The sequence below is a fragment of the Loxodonta africana genome, chromosome 24 (assembly GCF_030014295.1).
Source record: "Loxodonta africana isolate mLoxAfr1 chromosome 24, mLoxAfr1.hap2, whole genome shotgun sequence".
In the NCBI taxonomy this organism is placed as follows: domain Eukaryota; kingdom Metazoa; phylum Chordata; class Mammalia; order Proboscidea; family Elephantidae; genus Loxodonta; species Loxodonta africana.
The window spans coordinates 16,031,219-16,055,792 of record NC_087365.1 but is presented as its reverse complement, the minus strand read 5'-3'; the positions used below and the strand labels follow the sequence as shown (position 1 = coordinate 16,055,792).

General features: G+C 43.7%; 1 protein-coding gene across 1 annotated transcript in view; it reads left to right on the top strand.

Annotated features, from left to right (window-relative positions):
• The window catches only part of ISM1 (isthmin 1), a 37,180-nt gene extending 13,098 nt beyond the window's left edge, over positions 1 to 24,082 (top strand). Inside the window, exons 4-7 of the mRNA XM_023549903.2 lie at positions 4,271 to 4,535; positions 9,733 to 9,876; positions 13,001 to 13,090; positions 22,292 to 24,082. Coding sequence (XP_023405671.1) covers positions 4,271 to 4,535; positions 9,733 to 9,876; positions 13,001 to 13,090; positions 22,292 to 22,809 — 1,017 coding nt within the window. The 3' untranslated portion in view covers positions 22,810 to 24,082. The remainder of the gene's footprint in view (positions 1 to 4,270; positions 4,536 to 9,732; positions 9,877 to 13,000; positions 13,091 to 22,291) is intronic.
• The last annotated feature ends 492 nt before the right edge of the window (positions 24,083 to 24,574 follow it).

The window sequence follows — 24,574 nt, the reverse complement described above, 5'->3', positions numbered from 1 at the left end:
TAAAATAATTTGGAATAGCAGGTCTGGCTGAGTAAGAACCAAGAAATTTCAGTGCCCAGGACACTGGCCCACACACCCATGGGGACCGACTACTCCTGGTCTGCTCAGATTCTCTTGGGGCACTGCTGTCAACACATGAGCTAGGGAGTCAGATTGAAATGTATTTGGGATCTGACACCACCATATAGTGGGCCAGGCTTGACCTCCGTGGCCTCATATAGATTACTCCACATCTCTGTGCTACAGTTTCCTTGTCTTTAAAGTTAGAATGGTCTTATACCAGCTTTCATTGAGTATATTCTGACTCATGACAACCCTATCTGTTGCAGAGTGGAACTGCACACTCCATAGGGTTTTCAAGGCAGTGACCTTTCAGAAGCACATAGCTGTGCCTTTCTTCTGAGGCACCTCTAGATGGGTTCAAACCACCAACCTTTCAGCTAGTAGATATACCCTTAACTGTTGAGCCACCCAGGACCTCCCTAGAATGACCATAAAACCAAACCCATTGCCGTTGAGTTGATTCTGACTCATGGCAACCCTTTAGGACGGAGTAGAAATGCATCATAGGGTTTTCAAGGAGCAGCTTGTGAGCTTGAACTGCTGAGCTTTTGGTTAGCAGCCAAGCTCTTAACCACTGAGCAACCAGGGCTCCAGAATGATCATACTACCACCTATATGGTTGTCTGTGGGCATTAAATGAGAAAACCTCTGTGAAACTGTTAGCACAGGGTCAGAAACAAAGTGAGCTTCCCAAAACTGTTAGGAGTTGGTTGATGAGAATAACAGGGATAAAGGTGACAGAGAAAACATGTAGGAAATAACTGGCAATCAGAAGACCTAGTTATGGGACTCTATTTCTGCTTTGCTGTACGCCTCGGGAACTTAATTCTCTGGTCTAGTTTCTATACCTGAAAATTGGGACTCAATTGTGTAGAAAGAGCAATCATGTTTTGGGAAAGTACGCTGCCAGGTTCAAACCACAGTTATCTGTGTTGCCACTGTTGTTTTTATAGCATTGGTGGGTCTGAGAGGAGGAGAGTCCATCTTCCTAATCCAACTGCCAAGGAAGAAGGGGTTATATAACCTGAGGCCAAAATCTTATCAGGAGACTGTCTTCTAGTCCCAGGAGGCAGTGTGCTCCTGAGCAAATCACCTCACCTTTTGGTACGAATTTTCCTTTCTGGGAAATATCAACCAACAAACACCTATTGCCACTGCTCACAAGGGCTTGGTAGGCTTCCGAGGAACATGCATGGCTTCCAGATTCTTACTGCCATTAGTTTATTATCAGTTACAGTGAGAATTGTATTTGTTTCCCTATGGAAAGTGCTTCTCAGAACAAGAGGTGAAGAGTTTGTTTCCAGTAAATGTCTTAATTATCAAGAGAAGGAAAGAAGCTGGTAAAATTGCCTAAGATCCTATCCTCATTCCATGCTTTTCAACAGATTTCTCTCCTTGTTGGTATCAATTTTGGACTTTGTTTCTTGGAGCTGGGAAAACTTTGCAAGAAGTTGGACTTGAGGCTTTTGACAGTCTCTTTTCTTTTACTGTCTTTATTCATAGTGTTGAAAAGTCTGGAAGAAACAAGTGCACTAAGACGCTTCAATTATAGGTCTTAAGTATGAGAAAGCATGTAAGATCTAGGGTCTTCATCAGTTTGGAGATGTGGTTTGCTCACACGCACACCTTCAGCTCATCACAACAATTATAGCTCAAGACATCTTAATAAAAGAATCCCTTGACTCTAAAGAACATGGAACTAGAATGAGAGCAACAGGAAATATAAAACTAATCCCCATCATTTTAGAAGTCATTGATCATACTCATTAAGTCTTTTTAATTGGATGCCTATGAAATTTCAGATTCGAGATTAGATTTCTTCTTTTGATAGCAGTTTAAGGTTTCCACATTGTTAATTCTAGGAAAGGGTGGAGCTGAAGGTTTTTTTGTTATTGTTCTTTTTTAATTCAGTTGGGGCAGCAGATAAAAATTAAAGGGAAAAAAGAAACCTCTAAGCTGTTGAGATGTAGTCATTGATATAGCTTTTGGAGTAAATTCTTATTTTGCTACTCACTGCTTCGCCAGGCAACAAATCTATTTTGTTTGGATCTGAGCAGCAGTTTGAAAAAAATTTAAAAAATTGTATTGACGGTAATAGCTTGAAACATGAAATTGTTTTTATTCCCAGGTTGGAGAAATTGCAGCCCATGTTTTGTTTAGGCAATGCCTTTGACTCCAGTCTGAATACAAGCAGAATACCAAAACTGTTGGGCACGTTCTCTTATCTCCTACCCAGGGACTGATTTCATTACCATAATTGAAGGCTTGCCTGGATCTTCGTAACCTCTCCCCTCCGAGACTCTTAATAGCTTTGCAGACATTATTGCAGCTCCGTTGTTCCGTATGCAGGCAGAGGGGGACAAGCCTGCACAGAGGAAGGTTATGCCTTGTCACTGCCCAGCTGGGCACTCCTTCTGCACTTGTCCTTCCAGAGTTGCAAGTGGGAGCCAGTCACCATCTCTCTGCAACCAGCATCCATTCCAGCAAACAACAGTGATGCAAGATGTATCCCTTTGCTTCCTCATCCTTTTATCTTTTGGGGGATGACTAAGAAGTTCTATAATTATTTATAAAATATGCGAGGGATGCTTACAAGACTGAGATAATGGTGGTGGCGTGGGATAAAGCTTAGGGTGCCCTTGTAGGCATTGCATGCTAGAGGAGAAAGATGTGCTTGGCCTTCTGTGGTCTGAGTATATTCTGGGATTGAAGACCACACACTTGACCTTGGCCTGGGCCACAAAAGACAACAGCCTATATCCACCCTCAGCTGGGTGACTTCCTTGACTGTCAAAGCGAGGAGGATTACAGCCTCCTGTTTCCTAACATAAAAGGAAGGGGCTGTTTGTCTCTGGGATGGGCACACCCCATTGCAATTTGGCAAAGCATCTCAACAACTCTCAGATGTCAGGTTGGGGCAAAACTGGAAATGCATCTGTCCAGTACATCTTGCACTGATTACTTGGAGCGCTTGTTTCTGATTCATTTACACATAACTCATCCAGGGGGTATTGCAAGAGCTATGTGAAGGCCAAATTAGTCCAGTGAGTCTTTTATTATATTTTTTAAACAAGTTTCTCTTAGTTGATTGTCTCTCAGAGCCAAGAAGCTGCATGCTTCCAACCATGTACCAGACTTCAAAATTGGGTTTCATAAATCTGAGAGCAAGTTCTAACCTTGGCTAGGGGACTATCTGCTCTGACCCTGAGGGTGCAGTTAATGAGTCCGCCATTCTGGGTCTGGCCTGGGCTATAAGATGAATGAAAATCACAGCTGTGAAAACCTGGATCTTGAGGAACTTGTGTTTCCACACCATGTGGCATCAGCCCCTACAGGGAACTCTCCAGCTCCACAGCTGTATCTGTGACCATTTGTTCCCTCAGTTTCATGAGGGAACAGAACCTCTATTATTACCTTTTTGAGAGGCAGTGTGGCAAAGTTGGTAAGAGCATGGGCTCTGAAACAAGACCACTTGAGCCTGCCACGTACCAGCTCTGTGACTTGGAGCGAGTTATTAACTTGTCTGTGCTCCAGTTTCACCTGTCTGTAACAAGCTGTCTGTTGCTAACAGCCACCCCAAAACTTAATAGCTTGAAGAAAAGACCATTTGATTGCTCATGATTTTGTGGGTCAGGAATTTGAGCAGGGTTCATCTGGGAGAGCATATCTCTGTCTCATGTGATATTGGCTGTATGACAAGTTTGACGCAATTGGGACTGGAAGAACCGAGATGACCCCACCCACATGGCTACGGCATCAGAGCTGACTGTTAGCTAAGGTGCCCAAGTCCTTATCCATGTGGCCTCTCTCTGTGCATGTAGTAGTCTAGGCTAGGTTTCCTTATGTTTCCAAGAGATTGAAAATGAAAGCTGCAAGGCCTCATAAGGCCTGTCACATAGTGTCACTTCCACTACATTTACTCCTTGAATTATAAGGTTCCCAATAACTTAGTCATCAGTAAGCCAGGGGCATGATGAAAAAATATCTACTCCCAATCCAAGGCCCGTGTATATCAGTTTTATCTAGTCATGGAACTCATTTGGGCCATCCCTGAGTGTTTCCTATTCTGTGTCACCATGCAATCTCAGCTTTCTTTCATGAGGGGTGCATCCATCATTCCCTCTGCTCTGTCAGATTTTCTTGAAAGGGTCATGCAGCTTGGATGCTGTTGGCTCTTATTGACCCTGGCATGTTCTGAATTCTTCAGGTCACCATAGAAGTGGTCGACGGTCCTGACTCTGAAGCAGATAAAGACCAGCATCCAGAGAATAAGCCCAGCTGGTCAGTCCCATCCCCGGACTGGCGGGCCTGGTGGCAGAGGTCCTTGTCTTTGGCAAGGGTGAACAGCGGGGATCAGGACTACAAGTACGACAGTACCTCAGATGACACCAACTTCCTCAACCCTCCCAGGGGGTGGGACCGTCCGGCCCCAGGCCACCGGACTTTTGAAACCAAAGAGCAGCCAGAATATGGTGAGTTTACCACCCAGTATTATAAAATTAGTGGGGAGAATAAAAGAGGATGATGAAGCCTAAAGGGCATGGAGCCAAGCAAAACCCGGTTTACAGTATGTGGCTTTTGGTCTTCTGTGAAGCATACCTCATAAAGGCTCTATTCCACAGAAGCCCCAAAGAGGCACCAACAGCTACATTTTTCCGGAAAGAATATAATTTTAAAATCATAACGATTATCTTAGGAGATGATTTTTTTTAGGGGTCTTTGGAGTTCTGCCTTTAAAAAACAGAAATTAGTTCTTTTTCTAAAAATGAAGAGATAACAGAATTAACTTGCTTGAGTTTCTTACCGTAAAAATTCATACTGAAGATCAATTCAGTTAAAGAGACACACCCAGCTGTTTCCTTTAACCAGGCACTGTGTTATGCTTGGCATTGATAGGAGATGGAGAAGTGGATCCCTTAGGAATACACATGGACATGTGTATCATGGAGTGTCAAAGTAAGGACACCCCCTACTACATTTTGAGAGCCTGAGCCAGGACTTTTCATTTCCCAGTAGTTATAGTAGGATAGCTGAGGCAGCAAACAACTTCCAAATTCAGTGACATAAAATCGTAAAGGTTTACTTCTCACCTGAATTTGGATGGGAGATAGGGTGGGAGGATCTCAACTCCACTCAGTCATTCAGGGACCCAGGATCCTTCCATCTAAGAGCTCCACCAACTTTTTGGGCCTGAGAGTCCAATCGGTAGCCAAGGAAAGAGAGGGAATCTAGAGAAGACACACACACACTCTTAACCACCTCAGCCAGAAGTGACACATCACATCCATTCAAATTCTGTGGTGAAGACCAAGTAGTATGGCCTCACTTGGTTGCAAGGAAGGCTAGGAAATGGATTCTGTGTGTCCAGAAAGAAGTTTGGCAAGCATCTGTCAAAGCACTATCTAAATGTTCACAGGTACTGAAAGAAGGATGTTTCTGCTTACTGACAGGGTTATTGTAGGAATTCATTCAGTGGGTATATACAGAGCACCTGTATAGAGTGGGCTCTCACTCAATGGTAGCCATTATCATCTAGGAGAAATGATGGAGGCTTGCCTGGGGGCTGAGCCAAGACTCCAGTCACTTCAGATTCCCTGACACTCTAACTCCCCCGCAGAACTCTAGTTCCCTGAAACTATATGAGGACTAGTTTAAAATTCTAAGTGGCGTCTACAGAATCCAGCTCTCAGCCCAATGCATGATGATTGTTTTCTTCCCTCTCTGGGGTCTTTGATGTCTCCAATAGGGGCTGTCAAAGCACCATATAAATGTTCACAGGAACTGCTTTTTACTCTGGTTGTTATCTTTGCCATGACTGTTGTTAACATTAATTTTCTGCTCTGAGCAATGCTCCCTGGTAGGCAGGTGAATGAGAACAAGCTTATTACGGCATAAAGCAATATTGCCCTCAAAGCCTTGTCACACACTCAGAAGTTCCCTTTCTGTCCTTTGAGCACATTAACACATAGAAGTTCTCCAAGAGGGGCATCTCTGCCTGGACATTCACTGAGGCTTCTGGGCAGTAAGCTGACATACACAGTTTTTCCTAGGTAGCGTCATTACTAGCTTCAATACAAATGATTTGCCACATAACTGTATAGATGTTCTGTGCCTAGCTTTTAGGTATTCATATAAAAAATATTTGTGAGCATTTAAAACAAAGACATGGCAAAGGCTACTTAATGGGATGACAAACCCTTAATAGTCACTGAGTCTGTTCCCCATTAAGAGAGCTAATTTTAAGGAGTATTACCTAGTATGTTTGTAACAGTTAGCTTTTGCTGCTAAGCAACCACTCCAAAATTTAGTGGCTTAAAACAGCAAATGGAATCTCTCTTGTGATTCTGTGGGTGGTCTGAACGGTTCTGCTGGTCTAGGCTGGTTTGGCTGGGGCTGTATGGTCTAGGCTGGCCTCACTCACACTGATGGGGCCTCAGCTGCAATGTTGAGTTGGCTGGGGCCTCCCCCACATGGCTCCTCACCCTCCAGGAGGCTCCAAAAAAAAATGAAAACAAACCCATTGCTGTCAAGTCAATTCCAACTCATGGCAACCCTATAGGACAGAGTAGAACTCCCCATAGGGATTCCAAGGAGTGGCTGGTGGATTCCAGCTGCAGACCTTTTGGTTTGCAGCAGAGCTCTTAACCATTATGCCACCAGGCTTTTCACACAGTGGAGGAAGTGTCCCCAACAGCACGACAGTACAGACCATGATGAGCAGCTTGCATTAGGTTTGCTATTGTCCCACTGGTCAAAGCCAGTCACGGGAGGTAGAGGGCTGGCAGCCTAATATCAGCACGAAAGGGCAGTAACCAAGGGGGTAGGGATATGGGGAGGGGAATTGTGGAAGTCATTTTTCAAACAATCTGCCCCAGTATTAACATCGAATAATTTAGTTCCAAGAAACTACTTCATGCAAAGATTCCAATGTAAGCCTCATCTGGATTTATAGCTTAATGTTAAAATCTCAAATTTGGGGGATGGTATTTCCCAAAATTTGTTCTCTACATTAGTGTAACAGGGAGGAAAGCCTGCAGGCGATTTCTGGATGGTTGAGGCCCCGTTGCTCTTGCTGAGCCCAGCAGGGCATGACTCGGCATAATTGGATTATTTTTTACGCTGGTACCTGCCTCACAGGTGACGTGAACTCTACTTAAATGTGATTTAATGAGCTTTTTCTGACTTACTCACTCCCCCCTTTTTATGGATCTAAAAACATTATAATTTTAACTTGTGACTCTTTTGGTCATTGCTATTCCCTTGAACAAAACCTGGCCTTGGTGGTGTGTGCAGGATATGGCTGAGTGTGTGTGTGAGCCCACAGTAGCTGGATGCTCCCGCTGACAAAGGTGTGACTATGAGGTTGCTCCAGCCACATCTCTGGGGTCCTTGGGGAGATCACTGGCTGGGCCTAAGACTGTGCAGGTTTCAGAGAAAAAAGCCACTACCCCTAACTCAGTGGCTTTTTTCTCTGGAAGCAACTTGTCTCTGCAGTTCTGCTGTGTTGATGCCTAGTACCCAAAAAAAAACCTATTGCCATCGAGTCGATTCCGACTCATAGCAACCCTATAAGGCAGAGTAGAACTGCCCCCTAGAGTTTCCAGGGAGCACCTGGTGGATTTGAACTGCCAACCTTTTGGCTAGCAGCCATAGCATTTAACCATTATACCATCAGGGTTTCCTGATGCCGAGTAAGAAATGATAAAGAGGTGAAGGAGGCTGAAGCTGGACAAGCAGCCCCAACTCCCTCACATAAGGCAATGGTTTCAAACATCTGCTTTGGCTGTATTGTTGGAAAAATCATTTCTTAAAAGAAAATCAAAGTTTGGAAAAATTCTTTTTTTGGGGAGGGAAGAGAGAGGGATAGGACTCCTGGGTGGAGGCGGGCAGGAGACAAACTTTCCCCTCAGGCTCAGGGAATAGGATACAGCCATGAATCTCCTTCGGACTCTCCTTAATGGGCTGAGGAGGCTTCACTGCCATGTTTGCCTGAAGGGTGTTCTGAGTGAACGCCATGTAAACAACGGGCTGTAAGGCTGGCATGGGCCCACAGTTCAGGTAGAAACATGTGTGGACAGCATTCTTGCCGGGCCTACATAATAACAATCACACAACCTGTTAAGAATGAGGCCACCCTTCCCTGCAAGGCACATGCCTGTTGCTCTGTGCTTGGCACCAAAAGAGGCCCCAGGGCCATAGAAGCATTTGGGTGGACCAGGAGAAATGATTACACAGTGGAGGAGCTGCAGAAACAGCAATGCTTTAGAGATGGAGGGCTTAGCACTATAACCCAAGCTTTCCGTTCTGTTAACTGTATGACCTTGGTCAAGTCACCCAACTATTCCAGGTCTTCATAATATACCAACCTTTCCTACACCTTTCACCCTCCCAGGCCCCATTAGCCTAGTCTATGTTTCCTTTTCCTATACCACTCATCAACTTCTAACATACTATGTAATTTACTTGTTCATTATGTTTATTGATTATTGTCTGTCTCTTTCCACTAAAATGTTAGTTTCCCCAGGGCAAGGATCTTTGGAACTATTATTTAATGATATACCCCATATACGTAAAATTGTGCCTTGAATATAGTTAAAAATAAAAACGAAAAAAACCATTTGCTATTGAATCAGTTCCAACTCATGGTGACCCCGTGTGTGTCAGAATAGAACCGTGCTCCGTAGGGTTTCAATGGCTGATTTTTCAGAAGTAGATCACCAGGTCTTTCTTTCAAGGTACCTCTGGGTGGACTTGAACCATTAACCTTTCAAGTAATAGAGGCTCAAATGTATAGGTGTAGAGCAATGACTACAAAGGGCTATTTCTAGCTTTAATGTTATGTATCAATTTTCTACTGCTAGGTGACAAACCACCCCAAAATTTGAGGCCTTAAAGCAACAGCAATCTAGTATGTCTATGATTCTGGTTTTTTGGTATGGCTCTGTGTCTCAGGATTTCAGACAGGAATCTGCTGAGTGGCCCCTCTGTTCCTGCTGGCATTGGCTGGGTCGCTCATTCAGCTGCATTCAACTGTCGTTGTAGAGGACTGGAAGGTTCAAGAAGGCTTCACACACATGGCTGGTGCCTCAGTTCTTCATGTGTCTTTCCTTCCTTGTAATGTCCTATAATTCACAGGTCTAGCTTGAGCTTCTTGCACAATGACAAGATTCCCTAGAGGAAAAGCTAAAAGCTGGCAGGCCTCTCAAGGCCAAGGCTCAGAACGTGCACAGCAGCACTTCCATTGCATTCTATTAGTCAGAGCAAGTCAGGAGGCCAGTCCAGATTCTAGGAAGGGGAAATAAACCCAACTGTTAATAGGTGGATGTATGCACAGGAAGGAACTGGTGGTAGCCATCTTTGGCAACTACCCACCATATTATTCCACGGTCCCATGCTCTGCAGATATAGTCACTCTCAGTATTTACTGGGTACCTTCTAGGGGTCAGGTATTGGCCATGTACTGATCACCACACTACAGGACAAAGTCTCTGCCCTAGTGAAGCTGATCACTAAGATGAGCCCTGGAGCTGTAAGCCTTATGGCTCCACCTGGCATCTGGCCGCCTCCAACAGTGAGACGATGGAAGTGGATAACTGGTAAGCTGCTTGACGAGAGAGACGGGGGACTCTTTGGGCAAGGTTGTTGACTATCTCCCTGTCTCCCTTCCAGATTCCACGGACGGTGAGGGTGATTGGAGTCTCTGGTCTGTCTGCAGCGTCACCTGTGGGAATGGCAACCAGAAACGCACCCGGTCTTGTGGCTACGCGTGTACCGCAACAGAATCGAGGACGTGTGACCGTCCAAACTGCCCAGGTGGGCTTATGCAGGGGTGTGGCTCTAAGTTCAAGAGGAAGCTCTTAGTTTATATTTAAAAGTTATTAATATTAAAATTGACTTTTTAAATGACAACCTTTTCCCTAAACAAGACTTCTGACCAGAGTGAGACAAGAGACAATTAATGAGCTGAATGGATAAAAAGATGAATTTTCTGAGTCTTATTTTAGTTTTATGCACAGTTGTAGTGGCCATGACCTAGGGGACAAGTCCAAACGCCACTTATTGGATTTAAAGAAGGGATCTGGTTAATTTGGGCCTTTGAAGTACATTAGTTTGTGTCTTGAAGAGGACAGTAAACTCGACATTAACAGCCTGACAAGGAAGCTAGGACAAGAGGTTTGACAGCCATCTACAGAAAAATTACGCATTAATCCTGCCTACAAAGTCTGAAAGTTGCCAGAGACTCCCAAGAGAGCAAACTAGGACCTTGGCAATTATTTATTACTTTATACTCCATTGTCAGTTGTTTTTTTTTTTTTCTTTTTTAAAACTAATTGCAAACTTGTTGAAAGGTCACAGTAGGGGTAAAAAATAATTGTGACTGTCATGGTTAGGCATTGGGCTGCTAACAAAAAGGTCAGCAGTTCAAATCCACCAGCTGCTCCTTGGAATCCCTATGAGGCAGTTATACTCTGTCCTGTACAGTTGCCATGGGTCAAAATCGACTGGACAGCAACTTTTTGTTTTTCTTAATAGCAAGGGTTGTCAGACTATGACCCATTAGCCAAGTCCGGCCTGTGGCCTGTTTTTGTACGGCCCACACATTTTTAAAGAGTTGTTGAGAACCAAAAAGAAGGAGAATACGCAGCCAAAACCATGTGTGATCCCCAAACTCTGAGATATTTACTATCTGATCATTTACATTTGCTATATGTCCCCCGTTGCCAGGTAGAATACCAGCCTAAAATATTATCTTTGGCTCATCCAAAAAACCACACATTCCAAATGACTTCATCAGAAGGAAATTTCAGACAGAAAATTTGACCCTCCACCCCAGACTTCCTTTTCCTACCCTCTAGACCCTCTGATTCCAAACCATAAGGCCAAGATTTGAAACTAAAAAGAAGTGGAAGAGCAAAGGGGTCCCTGAGGAAAAAGAGAAAGGGTCAGATTGGTATGGATGTGTATGTTAGCAGAAGGGGCATATGTGGAAAGTGGAGGTAAAATATAAGAAGTGGTCATCCTGGCTCCATGTCATCCATGCAAAAAGATCTCAAGAAGTGGAGCAATCATCAAGGTGCTTTTCCTCATCTTTCTCATGCTCATCATGATGAAGCTGAGGTCATTATGGGATCTGGTGGGATGGTTGGGATTTGGGTAGATAGAAATCAATCAATAATAATAATAGGAGGAGAAAGAGGAGGCAAGAAGAAAATGAAGAAGGAGGGGAGGGAGAATACAAAGAATAAGGAAGAAGAGGAGAGGGAGGAGAATGAGAAGAAGGAAATAAAAAAGTTGATGATAAGGAGATCATGAAGAATAAGATTTTGGAGTATTTATATATCAAGTACATTTCTAAGGATGTTATTCATTCAATCCTCATGGTAGACTCATGAAAGGAGTATTATTATTGTATCCATTTGACAACTGTGGAAACTCAAGTACAGAGGGTTAACTTGATTAGAGCCACATAGGTAGCAAGTTATCAGTGTGAAGCCAGGAGATCTGATTCCGGGGTCCATGTTCTTAACCATTAAGCTGTTCCCCCTCCATCAGAAAGAAGGAAGGGTATTGGGGTTTTGCCACATATGGATACAGACAGCATTTAATGTCAGAGTGTTTGAGGCTTCCCTTGTGTCTTCTTCCAGAGCTGACACCTAGACCCAGCGTGGTGGATTTAGGTATCTTCTCGAGGGAGGCTCTTCTCTGCTGCCATTTTGAATGTTTCATTCTCGTTTTCTCTCACCACTAAGAGCAATGTGGCCAGCAGCCCTGTTCATGCATGTTCCTCTCCCCTGTCCTTGCTCTCCTTCCATCCTGTCTGCCTCTGTTCCTGACAGTTCCAGCTTTTCAGGGCTCCCTTGGAGCATGAAGGATTTCCATTTGGGGCATCTTTTTCCTTGTTGGGCTTTGTTGATTCTCAGCCTTACTAGAAAGAATCATGGGGCAGACAAGGTCTCACTGGCCTGGCAGAGATTTCACTGTAAAAAGTATATCCCCTATGTCAACTCTAAAAATAAGTTTGCAATGTCTTAAATAAAGTCAGAGAGAGCCCCTTAAAAGAAATCAAGTCATGCCCAGCAGGGAGACCAAAGTTCGACAACAAAGGCCCTGGCTTCCATCAACCCTTCCTCTTTGCATTAGTTTTCACAAGATTCCTATTTGTAAAGAAAGCTGGGTGGGGGTGGTAGTTTGGTGGCAGAAGGAGGTGTTGAGGCAAGCTGAAGCCAGTTCCTCAGAACAAGTAATGGCAAGCCCACCTTATTTATTCGTTCTGGAGCATCAGGGCAATGCTGAGTCCTAGAACATGGGACATCTGGTCTTTGCCTATGGACTGCTGCATCCTCAAAATGAGCCAGACAAATATCAAGGGAAAAATATCACATAACACTGACCACTTTCTTTCTTGACACAGAACTCATTTAATTCATTCAGCAACCCCGTGAACTTCTTTATTTTGTTCTTCCCATTTTAGAGATGTGGAAACTGAGGCACACAGATTGGTTAAGTGGCATATCTAGGGTCATACAGATAGTACGATTTGAACTCTGGCAGCCAGTCCCCAAAGACAAGGTATTAACAGCTACACTCAACTGTCTCTAGTTTGTCACTCTGAGACCACCAATCATCCTGCCACATGTCCCCCATTGCCAAGACCCCATCCCCAGACCTACCAAGGGAGTTCCTTAGGACTCACTCAGGCACATTTGGATCTGATTTCATGCTGCAAATGGTATCTGGAGTTTTCATATATTTTATGTTGTACTACCTGCTTTTTACTGTTTCCTCTGCTGGCAAGTTTCTGCCAGTGAGTGGTAATGAATACAAAAAAAGGCTTTGTTCAGGTGTATTTTTTTTTTTTTTTATTTTAAGTTTTAGGGGGGAGGGTGCTGACTTTTTCCGCATAACTAGGGAAAAATGAGCTCTTGTCTATGTACAGGAATTGAAGACACCTTCAGGACAGCTGCCACTGAAGTGAGCCTGCTTGCGGGAAGCGAGGAGTTTAATGCCACCAAACTGTTTGAAGTTGGTAAGAAGATTTTTTTTTCTTCTTTATCCAAATATTGATTTAGTGCTTTGGAGATCCCTTTTGCCTTTGCAATGCCATCCTTGGATCTATTTAAAAGTTTCATTTTCCTCTGATGGGGTCCAATTCTCTCAGCATATTTCTTGTTCACTGAACACACTCCAAGCAACATGAGCAATCCCATTTTTCCTGCACCAGACAGAGCCCAGTAACACTCTTATGTCCACCCTGCTTGCTATGCAGCTGCCACGGCAATGGGCAGGCAGGGACCACTCCCTTCCCTTAGCAATGAATCAGTCCACAGGAAGGGCGCAAGCCGCCATGAAATCTGCTGACAGCCAGGCTGTCCCCAACGAAATCGAGAAATGATGATCTCAGTTCTTCAGCAGAGGGAGGAGAGGGGGAGTATTTTCAATATTATGCCCCCCATGAATTTTTCATAAGCCTTTGGTACACCCCGCTACTACTTGTCTGATATTTGTGTGTTTCTGGATGTAATTCTATATTGTAGAAGGGTAAGGACTCCTTCTGCTGTATTCCTTTTGCTACCCAAAAATTCTTTCTTAGCCTCTTCACACGTCTAACCTACTGCCTAAGTTAAAAGTTATGGAGCACTGAGTTCCTGTTTACGGTGATGGAAAATTCACCTTGATTAAAGGTAATGGTCACACAGCCATTTAATGTAATCGATGTCACTAAGTTGTACGCCTATAAAAAATTTAATTGACAAATGTTGTGTTATTTACACTTTTACAACAAAAAAAAGAGGAGCTGCTAAGGCTGCTTATGTAAAACCAAACACCTCATAGGATTTGTTTTCTTGGTTTGGAGGTTTAAGGCCATGGATCAGAGATTCTACAGAAGAATACTAATCAAAAGGGGGGAAAATATAGAACAGGGTTTCAAATTCTCATGGAATCCAGATTATCTGGAGTCATTAAGGCTGGATAAACCTCCAGAACTATTGCCTGAGATAATCTTTAAAACTTAAACCAAAAATATCCCCTGAAACCTTCTTTAAATCAAATAACCAAACCAAACCCAGTGCCATCGAGTCGATTCTGACTCATAGCGACCCTATAGGACAGAGTAGAACTGCCCCACAGAGTTTCCAAGGAGCGCCTGGCGGATTCGAACTGCCAACCCTTTTGGTTAGCAGCTGTAGCACTTAGCCACTATGCCACCAGGGTTTCCCTTAAACCAAATAGTTTAGCTTAATTAGTAAAGGATGTCTGCCTTGAGCATTGTGCTCTTCTAAAGAACTGTCTATTTGGGACCAAACTGACAACAGCAACTCTAAAGGTTAGATAGGAAGCTTGGAGACAATGAGTTTTTGTTAATGTGGAGAAACAATTTGCAAAGGGAGGGTGAAAATGGTTGGACAACTTGAAGAATGTTATCAGTGTTACTGAATTGTACGAGTAGAAATTACTGATTTGGTGTATGTTCTGCTGTGTGTATTTTCAACAATAAAAATAAATAAAATTATTTTTTAATTAAAAGTTAACAGTCCTAAGTTCCAATTTTTCACATCTCTGCTGTTTGATAGCCAATCTACTAAATGTTGTTGTTGTTTTGTTCTTGGGCACTGTTGAGTCAGTTCCAACTCATAGTGACCCCAGGTAACAGAGTAGACCTGCCCCATAGGGATTTCTTGGCTGTAATCTTTGTTGAAGAAGATCGCACCCTGCTTGCTAAACAGCCTCCACGACAATAGACAGGCAGGAGCCACTCTCTTCCTTTAGCGACGAATCAGTCCATAGGACGGGTGCAAGCCACCATGGAATCTGCCCTCATGGCCCTCAAAGAATACAGATCCAGTTTTGCCAGGGATTCTGGTTTTCTAAAAGAGGCCAGAAATCTAGGTTTCGGCAGAACATCTCTCAATTTTTTAAACACTTGATAATAATGCATTTTTTGAAAAACCTGACATGTCTCTGAGCCAAACTGAAGGCAGTATGCAAATTCTGGATCACCCGGGGTCTGACTTTATCCCCAATCCCTTCACAGACCCAGCAGAACTACATTTTAACAGGAGCCTTCTGAAAATACAGTACATTAGAACTAAGGAATGACTTTAAAGGTAGGAATTTTACATGAAATGGTAGAGCAGTAAAGGAGAACCTTTTGGGTAAAGAGTTTCACCAGTCTTCTCACATCATACTCCACAGGCTGGCAACCTCCCTCGCTTTTGCAGAGAACCAGTCAGATGCACAAGACCTCACCCTGTGTGTGGCCAAGGGCTCAGAGGGGTAAGGAGGCCTGGTAGACCAGTCAAGTCCTGGTAGGAAAGGACATAGCTCACTCAAAATATGTAAGTGAGGAGCATTTGATGGTGGAACTGTTTGCAAAGCTATGAGAAGGATGGGGGGAAATCAACCAGGGCTTGTGCAGAACCCCAGGCCTGGCAGTAGTGGGAGCGCTTACCACCCCTTGGCCTAAAGGGGCCAGAGAAACGAGTGGTCACTGGAACCCAGAGGGAGTAAGTGTCTGCAGAGGCCACCTGACAGCAATGCTTCCCCAGAAGAATGCAGCCAGCCTGCACCACTGAAGGAGGAGCCAAGTGGATAAATACTCTGACATCACTCTCCTCTCTCCCTCGAGCCTCTTGCCAAGTTCTCCCATTGGCTGAACCCAACTGGAAACCAGGGGTCAAGAAGCCTGTTGACAAAGTCCACACAGGTCATCCTTCCAGGGCAAGGAGAAGATTGGGATGGGGATAGAGAAGGACAAACGGAAGATGCCCAGCAGAGATGAGAAAGAATGACTTGCACAACATCGTTACTTTTCTTAGTCCTGCCTCAGTTTCCTGGTCTGTAAAATGGTATGAGGTGATAGTGCCTAGTTCATAGAGTTATTGTAAAATCAAGTGAGTTGATATCTGTAAGGCACTTAGAGCATGCCCATCATAATGAAAGCACTATATAAGTTTGATAAATGAACCATAAAAACAAGTCAGTGACAGACTGGGAAAGAATTTTCAGCTCTGACATCTCCGACCAGCGCCTGATCTCTAAAATCTACATGATTCTGTCAAAACTCAACCACAAAAAGACAAACAACCCAATCAAGAAGTGGGCAAAGGATATGAACACACACTTCACTAAAGAAGATATTCAGGCAGCTAACAGATACGTGAGAAAATGCTCTCGATCATTAGCCATTAGAGAAATGCAAATTAAAACTACGATGAGATTCCATCTCACTCCAACAAGGCTGGCATTAATCCAAAAAACACAAAATAATAAATGTTGGAGAGGCTGCGGAGAGATTGGAACTCTTATGCACTGCTGGTGGGAATGTAAAATGGTACAACCACTTTGGAAATCTATCTGACATTATCTTAAACAGTTAGAAATAGAACTACCATACAACCCAGAAATCCCACTCCTCGGAATATACCCTAGAGAAACAAGAGCCTTCACACAAACAGGTATATGCACACCCATGTTTATTGCAGCTCTGTTCACAAAAGCAAAAAGCTGGAAGCAACCAAGGTGTCCATCAACGGATGAATGGGTAAATAAATTGTGGTATATTCACACAATGGAATGCTACGCATCGATAAAGAACAGCGAGGAATCTGTGAAACATTTCATAACATGGGGGAACCTGGAAGGCATTATGCTGAGCGAAATCAGTCAGAGGCAAAAGGACAAATATTGTATAAGACCACTATTATAAGATCTTGAGAAATAGTATAAACTGAGAAGAACACATACTTTTGTGGTTGCGAGGGGGGAGGGAGGGAGGGAGGGAGAGGGTTTTTTACTGATTAATTAGCAGATAAGAACTGCTTTAGGTGAAGGGAAGGACAATACTCAATACATGGAAGGTCAGCTCAATTGGACTGGACTGGACTGGACCAAAAGCAAAGAAGTTTCCGGGATAAACTGAATACTTCAAAGGTCAGCGGAGCAAGGGCGGGGGTTTGGGAACCATGGTTTAAGGGGACTTCTAAGTCAATTGGCAAAATCATTCTATTATGAAAACATTCTGCATCCCACTTTGAAATGTGGTGTCTGGGGTCTTAAATGCTAACAAGCGGCCATCTAAGATGCATCAATTGGTCTCAACCCACCTGGAGCAAAGGAGAATGAAGACCACCAAGGTCACACGACAATTAAGAGCCAAAGAGACAGAAAGGGCCACATGAACCAGAGACCTACATTATCCTGAGACCAGAAGAATGAGATGGTGCCTCGCCACAATCGATGACTGCCCTCACAGGGAGCACAATAGAGAACCCCTGAGGGAGCAGGAGATCAGTGGGATGCAGACCCCAAATTCTCATAAAGAGACCATACTTAATGGTCTGACTGTGACTAGAGGAATGCCGGCGGTCATGGTCCCCAAAACCTTCTGTTGGCACAGGACGGGAACCATCCCCGAAGACAATTCATCAGACATGAAAGGGACTGGACAGTGGGTGGGAGAGAAATGCTGATGAAGAGTGAGCTAATTATATCAGGTGGACACTTGAGACTGTGTTGGCATCTCCTGTCTGGAGGGGGGATGGGAGGATAGAGAGAGTTGGAGGCTGGCAAAGTTTTCACGAAAGGAGAGACTGGAAGGGCTGACTCATTAGGGGGAGAGCAAGTGGGAGTAAGGAGTAAGATGTATATTAACTTACACGTGACAGACTGACTTGATTTGTAAACGTTCACTTGAAGCTCAATAAAAGTTAATAATAATAATAAAAAAAAACAAGTCAGTGGATGCTCTGCAGCTACATAAACACTGCACCCTGGAGGGAACATACAGAGCCATTTTCTGGGCTTCAACATCCCATGGAATTTTGTTTCTGAAGATCTTGCCTCCTGAGGGAGATCCCTTAGACTTTGCAGATACAACTGCCCAAGATCCAACTTCCATTTTCTCAGTAACTGTCTAGTCAGTGATTGTAGCCGTGGAATCAAAGAACTTAGAGCTGAAAGGAGCCTTAGACATTATTCCAGCTGCCAGGACACCGGACACTGTTTTGAGCACTTGCTAGATTTGCTCCCATTTAATCTTCCTCAGTGTTCTGAGATAGGCCCCATTTTACCCCCAGTTTGGAGATGAGAAAACTGAAGCACGGTATGGTGAGGTAACTTGAAGGTCACAGAGTTAATAAATAGTTGAGTTGGGATACAATCACAGGCAGTCTAGCACCAGATCCCAAGCTTTCAACCTTACGCCAGGCCTTTCTGAGCTCACTGGAGATGCCCTGTTTCTCTGTTCCTCATTTTCCTGAGTCCTCCTGGTGGGTCCACCTGAGCCCTCCTCCAAGATGCTCCTCTTCCTGATTTCAACTATGGCATCACCAGCCCCCCAGACGCCATGATCAGAGTCTGAGTCACTTCTCATAGCTTCCTCTCTTTACCCCTATGTTCACCAACCACCAAGACCTGGCAGCTCTAACTCTCTGACTACTTTTGGTCCTACATGCTTTCCCTTCCCAGAGTATCTCACCTGGACCCTTTACAAGTAGCTCTAATTGTTCTCTACGACCTTCCATTCTGTTATCAGTGCTGAATTCACTTTCTTACTATAAAAATCAGTTAATAACCTACTATCATCTACAAGACACATAGTCTACATGAACCACAGCCTCATCTACCCTGAGACCAGAAGAAGTAGATGGTACCCAACTACTACCACCAACCATTCTAATCAGGGCCACAATAGATGGACCCTAATAGAATGGGAGAATAATGTGGAACAGAACCATAAATTCCTTAAAAAAAACTAGACCTACTAGACTGGTTGAGACTCCTCAAGACCATAACCCTGAGATACTCTTCAAATCGTGAATGAAAACTAACCCCTGAGGTCACCTTTTACCTAAATAACAAATCAGCTGAGAAAATAATATCACCCATAAGTACTGTGCACCTTTAAAAAACCACTTCTATGAGACCAAAAGGTCAACAATTACTTTCAAACAAAGATGAGAATGTAAAGAGGGCAGGGAAACCAGATTAATGGAATCAGAACAACCAGAATGTAAAGAATGAGAATGTTCACACATTGTAAAGAATGTAACCAATGTCACTGAGTAACTTGTGTAGAAGTTGTTGAATGGGAACCTAAACTGCTGTGCAAACCTTCAAAGAAAACACAATAAAATTGAAAAATAAGTAGCAGGAAAAGAGTAATAATCCACTATGACTCAAAAACCTTCAGTGTCTGCCCAGTGCCTTCTTAATAAGCCTGAGCTGCTTTGGAGACGTCCATGATATGACACCAACAACCTTATTTCCCTCTATCCTCTGCTCCAGTTAAACTCAACAAGTCCCCAGCCCCTAAACATCCCCACCAGAGTCTTTCTGCTAAACTTTGGTTTGCACACTTCACATTTTCCTTGAATGCCCTCCCTTGACCCTGCCCCCATCTCTGCTATTGCAGCCTATGTCAGTTCACGTCCTCCAAGAAGCAAGTACCCAGGTGGGAATAGACCTGCAATTTGTTGGGGGAATGCCTGTGAAGGATAAAGGGGAAGGGAGCAGGACTAGGCAGGGAGAGCTTCCAGACTGAGGTGAAGGTCTGACTGCTGTGGAAGGAAGAGGGAAGGAAGAAGGATCGGGAATGAAGAGCCCAGGATACCTCTGGGAGAGTCTCAACCATGTGGTGAGGAACCCCCAGCACAGGCTACTGGTAGGAGGAGTCCTGCATTGGGTAGGAATGCACTGACTCCCATACCCCCACCTTGCTGAGTCATTGGCTGAGAGCAGCCACCACACCGCCCTACCATGCCTTAGGGCCAGCGTGGTTGTCACATGCTTCTTGAAGCCCACCTGACATCCCTGCTGGAAATGGCATTGTGTTTTTGAACATCCACAAGGCTTTTTTCTTTATAATTTTTATTTTATTGGGTAATGTATATATAATATGAAGTTTGCCATTTTAACCGATTCAGTGGCATTAATTTACAATGTGGTATAACCATCACCACCATCTACTTCCAAAATTTTTCATCACCCACCCATGGTCATTTTGCCTTTGCCTCCTTTACTGCACCCCACATTCCACCACAGCTGGCTTCCTTAGAGGGTGTGTACCTTGGCTTATCCGCTGCAACACACTGAGGCAGATGCTGTGGTTGCTCTGCCCATGTCCCCTTGTCCCCACCAAGTCCCTGCACACCAGCTCGACCGCCACATGGAGGCCCCTGTGTTTCTTTGCTGAAGGCTTTTTCTGGTCTCCAGAGCTCACAGGCCCATGAATGCGTGGTGGCTGGAAGTGACTCAGCCAGGAAAGTCCAAAAGCAGCACTCCTTCAGTTGTTGTGTGGAGCTGTTGGGTAAATAACCAGATCCATCACCCCTTGAATGGGAAAGCTCTGAGGTGTGTCCTCTGCACTGTTTCCCCAACAGAGATGAGCTCCAGCTGTTAAAAGTGATTATCTATTTAATAATAATTAAAAAAAAAAAAACCTATTTAATATGCACCCTATATTGGCCCGCAATCCCTGGGTGGTGCAAATAGCTAATACATTCGTCTGCTAATGGAAGGTTGGCTGTTCAAGTCCATCTAGAGGTGCCTCAGAGGAAAGGCCTGGTGATCTCTCAGCCATTGAAAACCCTGTGGAGCACAGTTCTACTCTGACACACTTGTGGTCACCATGAGTCTAAGTCAACTTGACTACAACTGGATTGGTTTTTTTTTTTTTTTTGGTTCTATATTGACTGCCTTCCTTCCCTATCTCACTTCCTTGCTTCCCTACTGGCATTTTTTAGAATCATCACCCAAAGAACCATTTTCACTGGAATCTTCATCTCAGGGTCTACTTCTGGGAGTACCCCAACTAAGATATTAAGTAAATCAGAGGTCCCAAACTCAGATGACAAAAAAAGCCTATGAATCAGGTGGCTCAGCAGGGACTGGGGTGGTCTGGAGAACCTGCACCATTGTCCAAGAAGTGGTCCCTGTTCACCTATTCACAGCAGCCAGTGGTTCCCATGGAGAAATGCAGGACCAGTGTAGACACATCTTTGGGTTTTTCAAATGAAGCCAGGAATCCCCATTTATAAGTGAAATTGCCTATTTTTAAATGTTGACAACTAATTCAAAATTTTTTATTACTGTAATAACTAAACAGAACATCTCCTCAGGTAAATTCTGGCCAGTGACCTCTAGCCTAAATGTTAACAACAACAACAAAAAAAGTTGTCATTGAGTCCATTCCAACTCTTGGCAACCTCCTGTGAGTCAGGGTGTTCAATGGCTGGTTTTTCAGAGGTAGATTACCAGCCTTTTTTTCTGAGGCACCTCTGGGTGGACTCCAGCCTCCAACCTTTCAGTTAGCAGTCAAATGCGTTAGCCATTTGCACCACCCAGGGACTCCAGCCTAAATGTTAAGTCCCCCAAAAGGAGGGACCACCCCTCCCTTTCCTCACTGAGGCATTTTATATAGATTTACATACAATGATTGATAAATATCTAAGGTTGTTATCTTGTTTGTTGTTGTCTGTTGCCTTTGAGTCAGTTCTGACTCATAGCAACCCTATAGAACAGGGTAGAACTGCCCCATAGTGTTTCCAAGGAGCGGCTGGTGGATTCCAACTGCCGACCTTTTGGTTAGCAGTCATTCCTAGCTCTAAACCACATCTACGGTTAAGAGGCTAAAAGACTAGCCCTAGTTTAAACCAGAAACCGAGTGGCAAAATAAAACTTAGTCCTTTGAATGTTTTTCAGAGGCATTTCTACCGCCTCACCCCTTGTTTAGAGAGGCGATTCAGAATGGTCCTGTGAATTATTGTTAATTTTGTTAAGGGTGTTCATGAGATTATAATTACCTAGGAAAAATCTCTTTTATTTGTTTATGTATTTTTATAGATTCCTAGTTAAATTTAGGAGTCATAATATCATATAAAAAAAATTTTTTTTCATAGTTTCACAAAATTAAAGACAAAAGATGAAGCAAATATAAAAACCCCATATAATGATGGTTAAATCCAGATGATGGTATATAGGCAGTCATATAAGTATTATTCTCTCTACTTTTATATGTATTTAAATTTTTTCATAATATAAGGGGGAGGGGAGCCTATGGACAAAGAAACTCTCAGTCATCTCCAAGTCCAAGAGAGACGAGAGTGGCCATCTGTGGTTTGGGGGCTCCAGGCAGCTGTGGGGGACTGGGGCTCAAGGAGGGAGGTATTGACTGTAACATAGACTAGTTTTGCACATGGTGAGAGGGTGTCTCTGTGGCCTTTTTCAGACATGGACAGTTGTGAGCGATGGATGAGCTGCAAAAGTGAGTTCTTAAAGAAGTACATGCACAAAGTAATGAACGACCTGCCCAGCTGCCCCTGCTTCTATCCTACCGAAGTGGCCTACAGCACAGCAGACATCTTTGACCACATCAAGCAGAAGGACTTCCGCTGGAAGGACGCCAGCGGGCCCAAGGAGAAGTTGGAGATCTACAAGCCAACGGCCCGATACTGCATCCGGTCCATGCTGTCACTAGAGAGCACCACACTGGCTGCCCAGCACTGTTGCTATGGTGACAACATGCAGCTCATCACCAGGGGCAAAGGGGCTGGGACGCCCAACCTCATCAGCACTGAGTTCTCTGCAGAGCTCCATTACAAAGTGGACATTCTGCCCTGGATTATCTGCAAGGGTGACTGGAGCAGGTATAATGAGGCTCGGCCTCCCAACAATGGACAGAAGTGCACAGAGAGCCCTTCAGACGAAGATTACTTCAAGCAGTTCCAAGAGGCCAGGGAATATTAAGAGGCTGGGGATAAGGTGGACAGAGATGGGGGTGCCACCTCTGGCATTTGTAACACAGACACGCTGCACTGGTCTACTCACCTGGAGCAGAATCCTCGTTACCTGCATATGTGTATATTTGTATATACTACACGAACATTTTCCATAAATTACATGAGAGGTGTGCGCCAAGCCCAGGTGACTGCCATCTGAAGCCACGCTTACCCTCTGAGATGCCTACAGACTTTTTGGATATCCTGTTAGGACAATGCAGGCAGGTGCATGGGACAGCAAAGCAGCCAAAAGGACCTGGAGGGGATAGTGGGTGGGACTCAATTCACACCTGATCCAGTGTTTCTAAGAGAAGCTAAGTGGGCAAGAGACTGAAGGTGTAAACGTTATCAGCAATTTTTATATATAACTTATTTAATATGAATGTGACTTAAGTGCAAACTTTTCTCTGGAGTTGTTATTGTGAAACTATTTAATCACTTCTCTGAGAAAACAGAGAGGAAGGGGCTTAGAAAAGTGGAAGAGAAAGGGAATTTAGTAATGAGTTCTTTTAAAAAAAAAGAAACTCAATGGAAATGTAGCGAAACAAACAAACAAACAAAAAAGCCACTGTAAACCAAAGGTTATTTAGTCATAAGGCACCTTGCTGAAGTCTCGACCATCCAAAATTCCCTTGCCTCAGACTGGGTCACGATGAGTTGGAATTGACTCAATGGCAAGGGGCTCTTTTTTTTTTTTTTTTTCCCCCGACTGGGTAGGGTTTGGGAGCAAATGAGTAATTTAGGGGCAAATCTGAGGTCTGGTTTTTGTAATCATATTAAAAGGCTTTAGAATAAAAGAGCAATATTTCTTATTTGCATAATGCTATGATTCTACTAAAAAACTGCAAAATGGCAGAATTTCTGTTCATGTAGGCTCAGAAAACAACAGAAAGTTCAGGCATAAGAACAGGGAATAGCACTTTTCCAAAGGAAAAAAGAAAGAATTAGACCTCATTTCATCTATTTTATTTTAATACCATCGTAACAATTTTCCCTTCACCGATATATTCCTAGTAAATGCTATAAAAAGGGGAGGGAAGACTAAAGTCTGGGAAATCCTAATTTTTTTTTATGTTTTAAGAAAGAAGAAAGCTGCATTATTTTTATAAAGTATTTATTGAATCATTGGGTCTTGTGCATCAAGCAGTTGTAATATGACCTGGTTCTGTAGCGTGGAACGTGGGGCAAATAAAGAGTTGGTTCTTATTCAATATTTTACTTGCAAAACTCCAGGAAAAGAGAATATATAATAAACTCATAATAAAATGTGTTGCCTGCATCCTTGATTTATGACACAAATACCATAAATAGCCTTGATGAAGCAAGGCTTCTAGGCAGGGAAAGGAAGGTTCAAACCAGGTGGGAATAAAGGACTCATTGATTGACATGATGGTGGGTGGTGTAGGTCATAGCATCTTTGGCACAAAGAGCATCCACCAAAGAGGCTGGAGCCCATTGACGCATGTGTGACCCATTGCCCACCCAGAACTAAGAAAGTGAAGCCAAAGTAAAGGCTTAAGACAGCCCAGGTGAGTGGGACCACTTCCAGACAAAATTCTGCAATTAGGGTAATAAGTAAAACTATGCATCGTGCAGATTATTCCTTTTCCAGATGAGAAAACCAAGGCTGAGAGAACATAAATCACATTGAAACTCATCTTTCATTTCCTAGCCCAGTGCTCTTTCTACTACATTTTTGGTGTCCTCATATTCCTGGTGTCTTTGGTATTCTT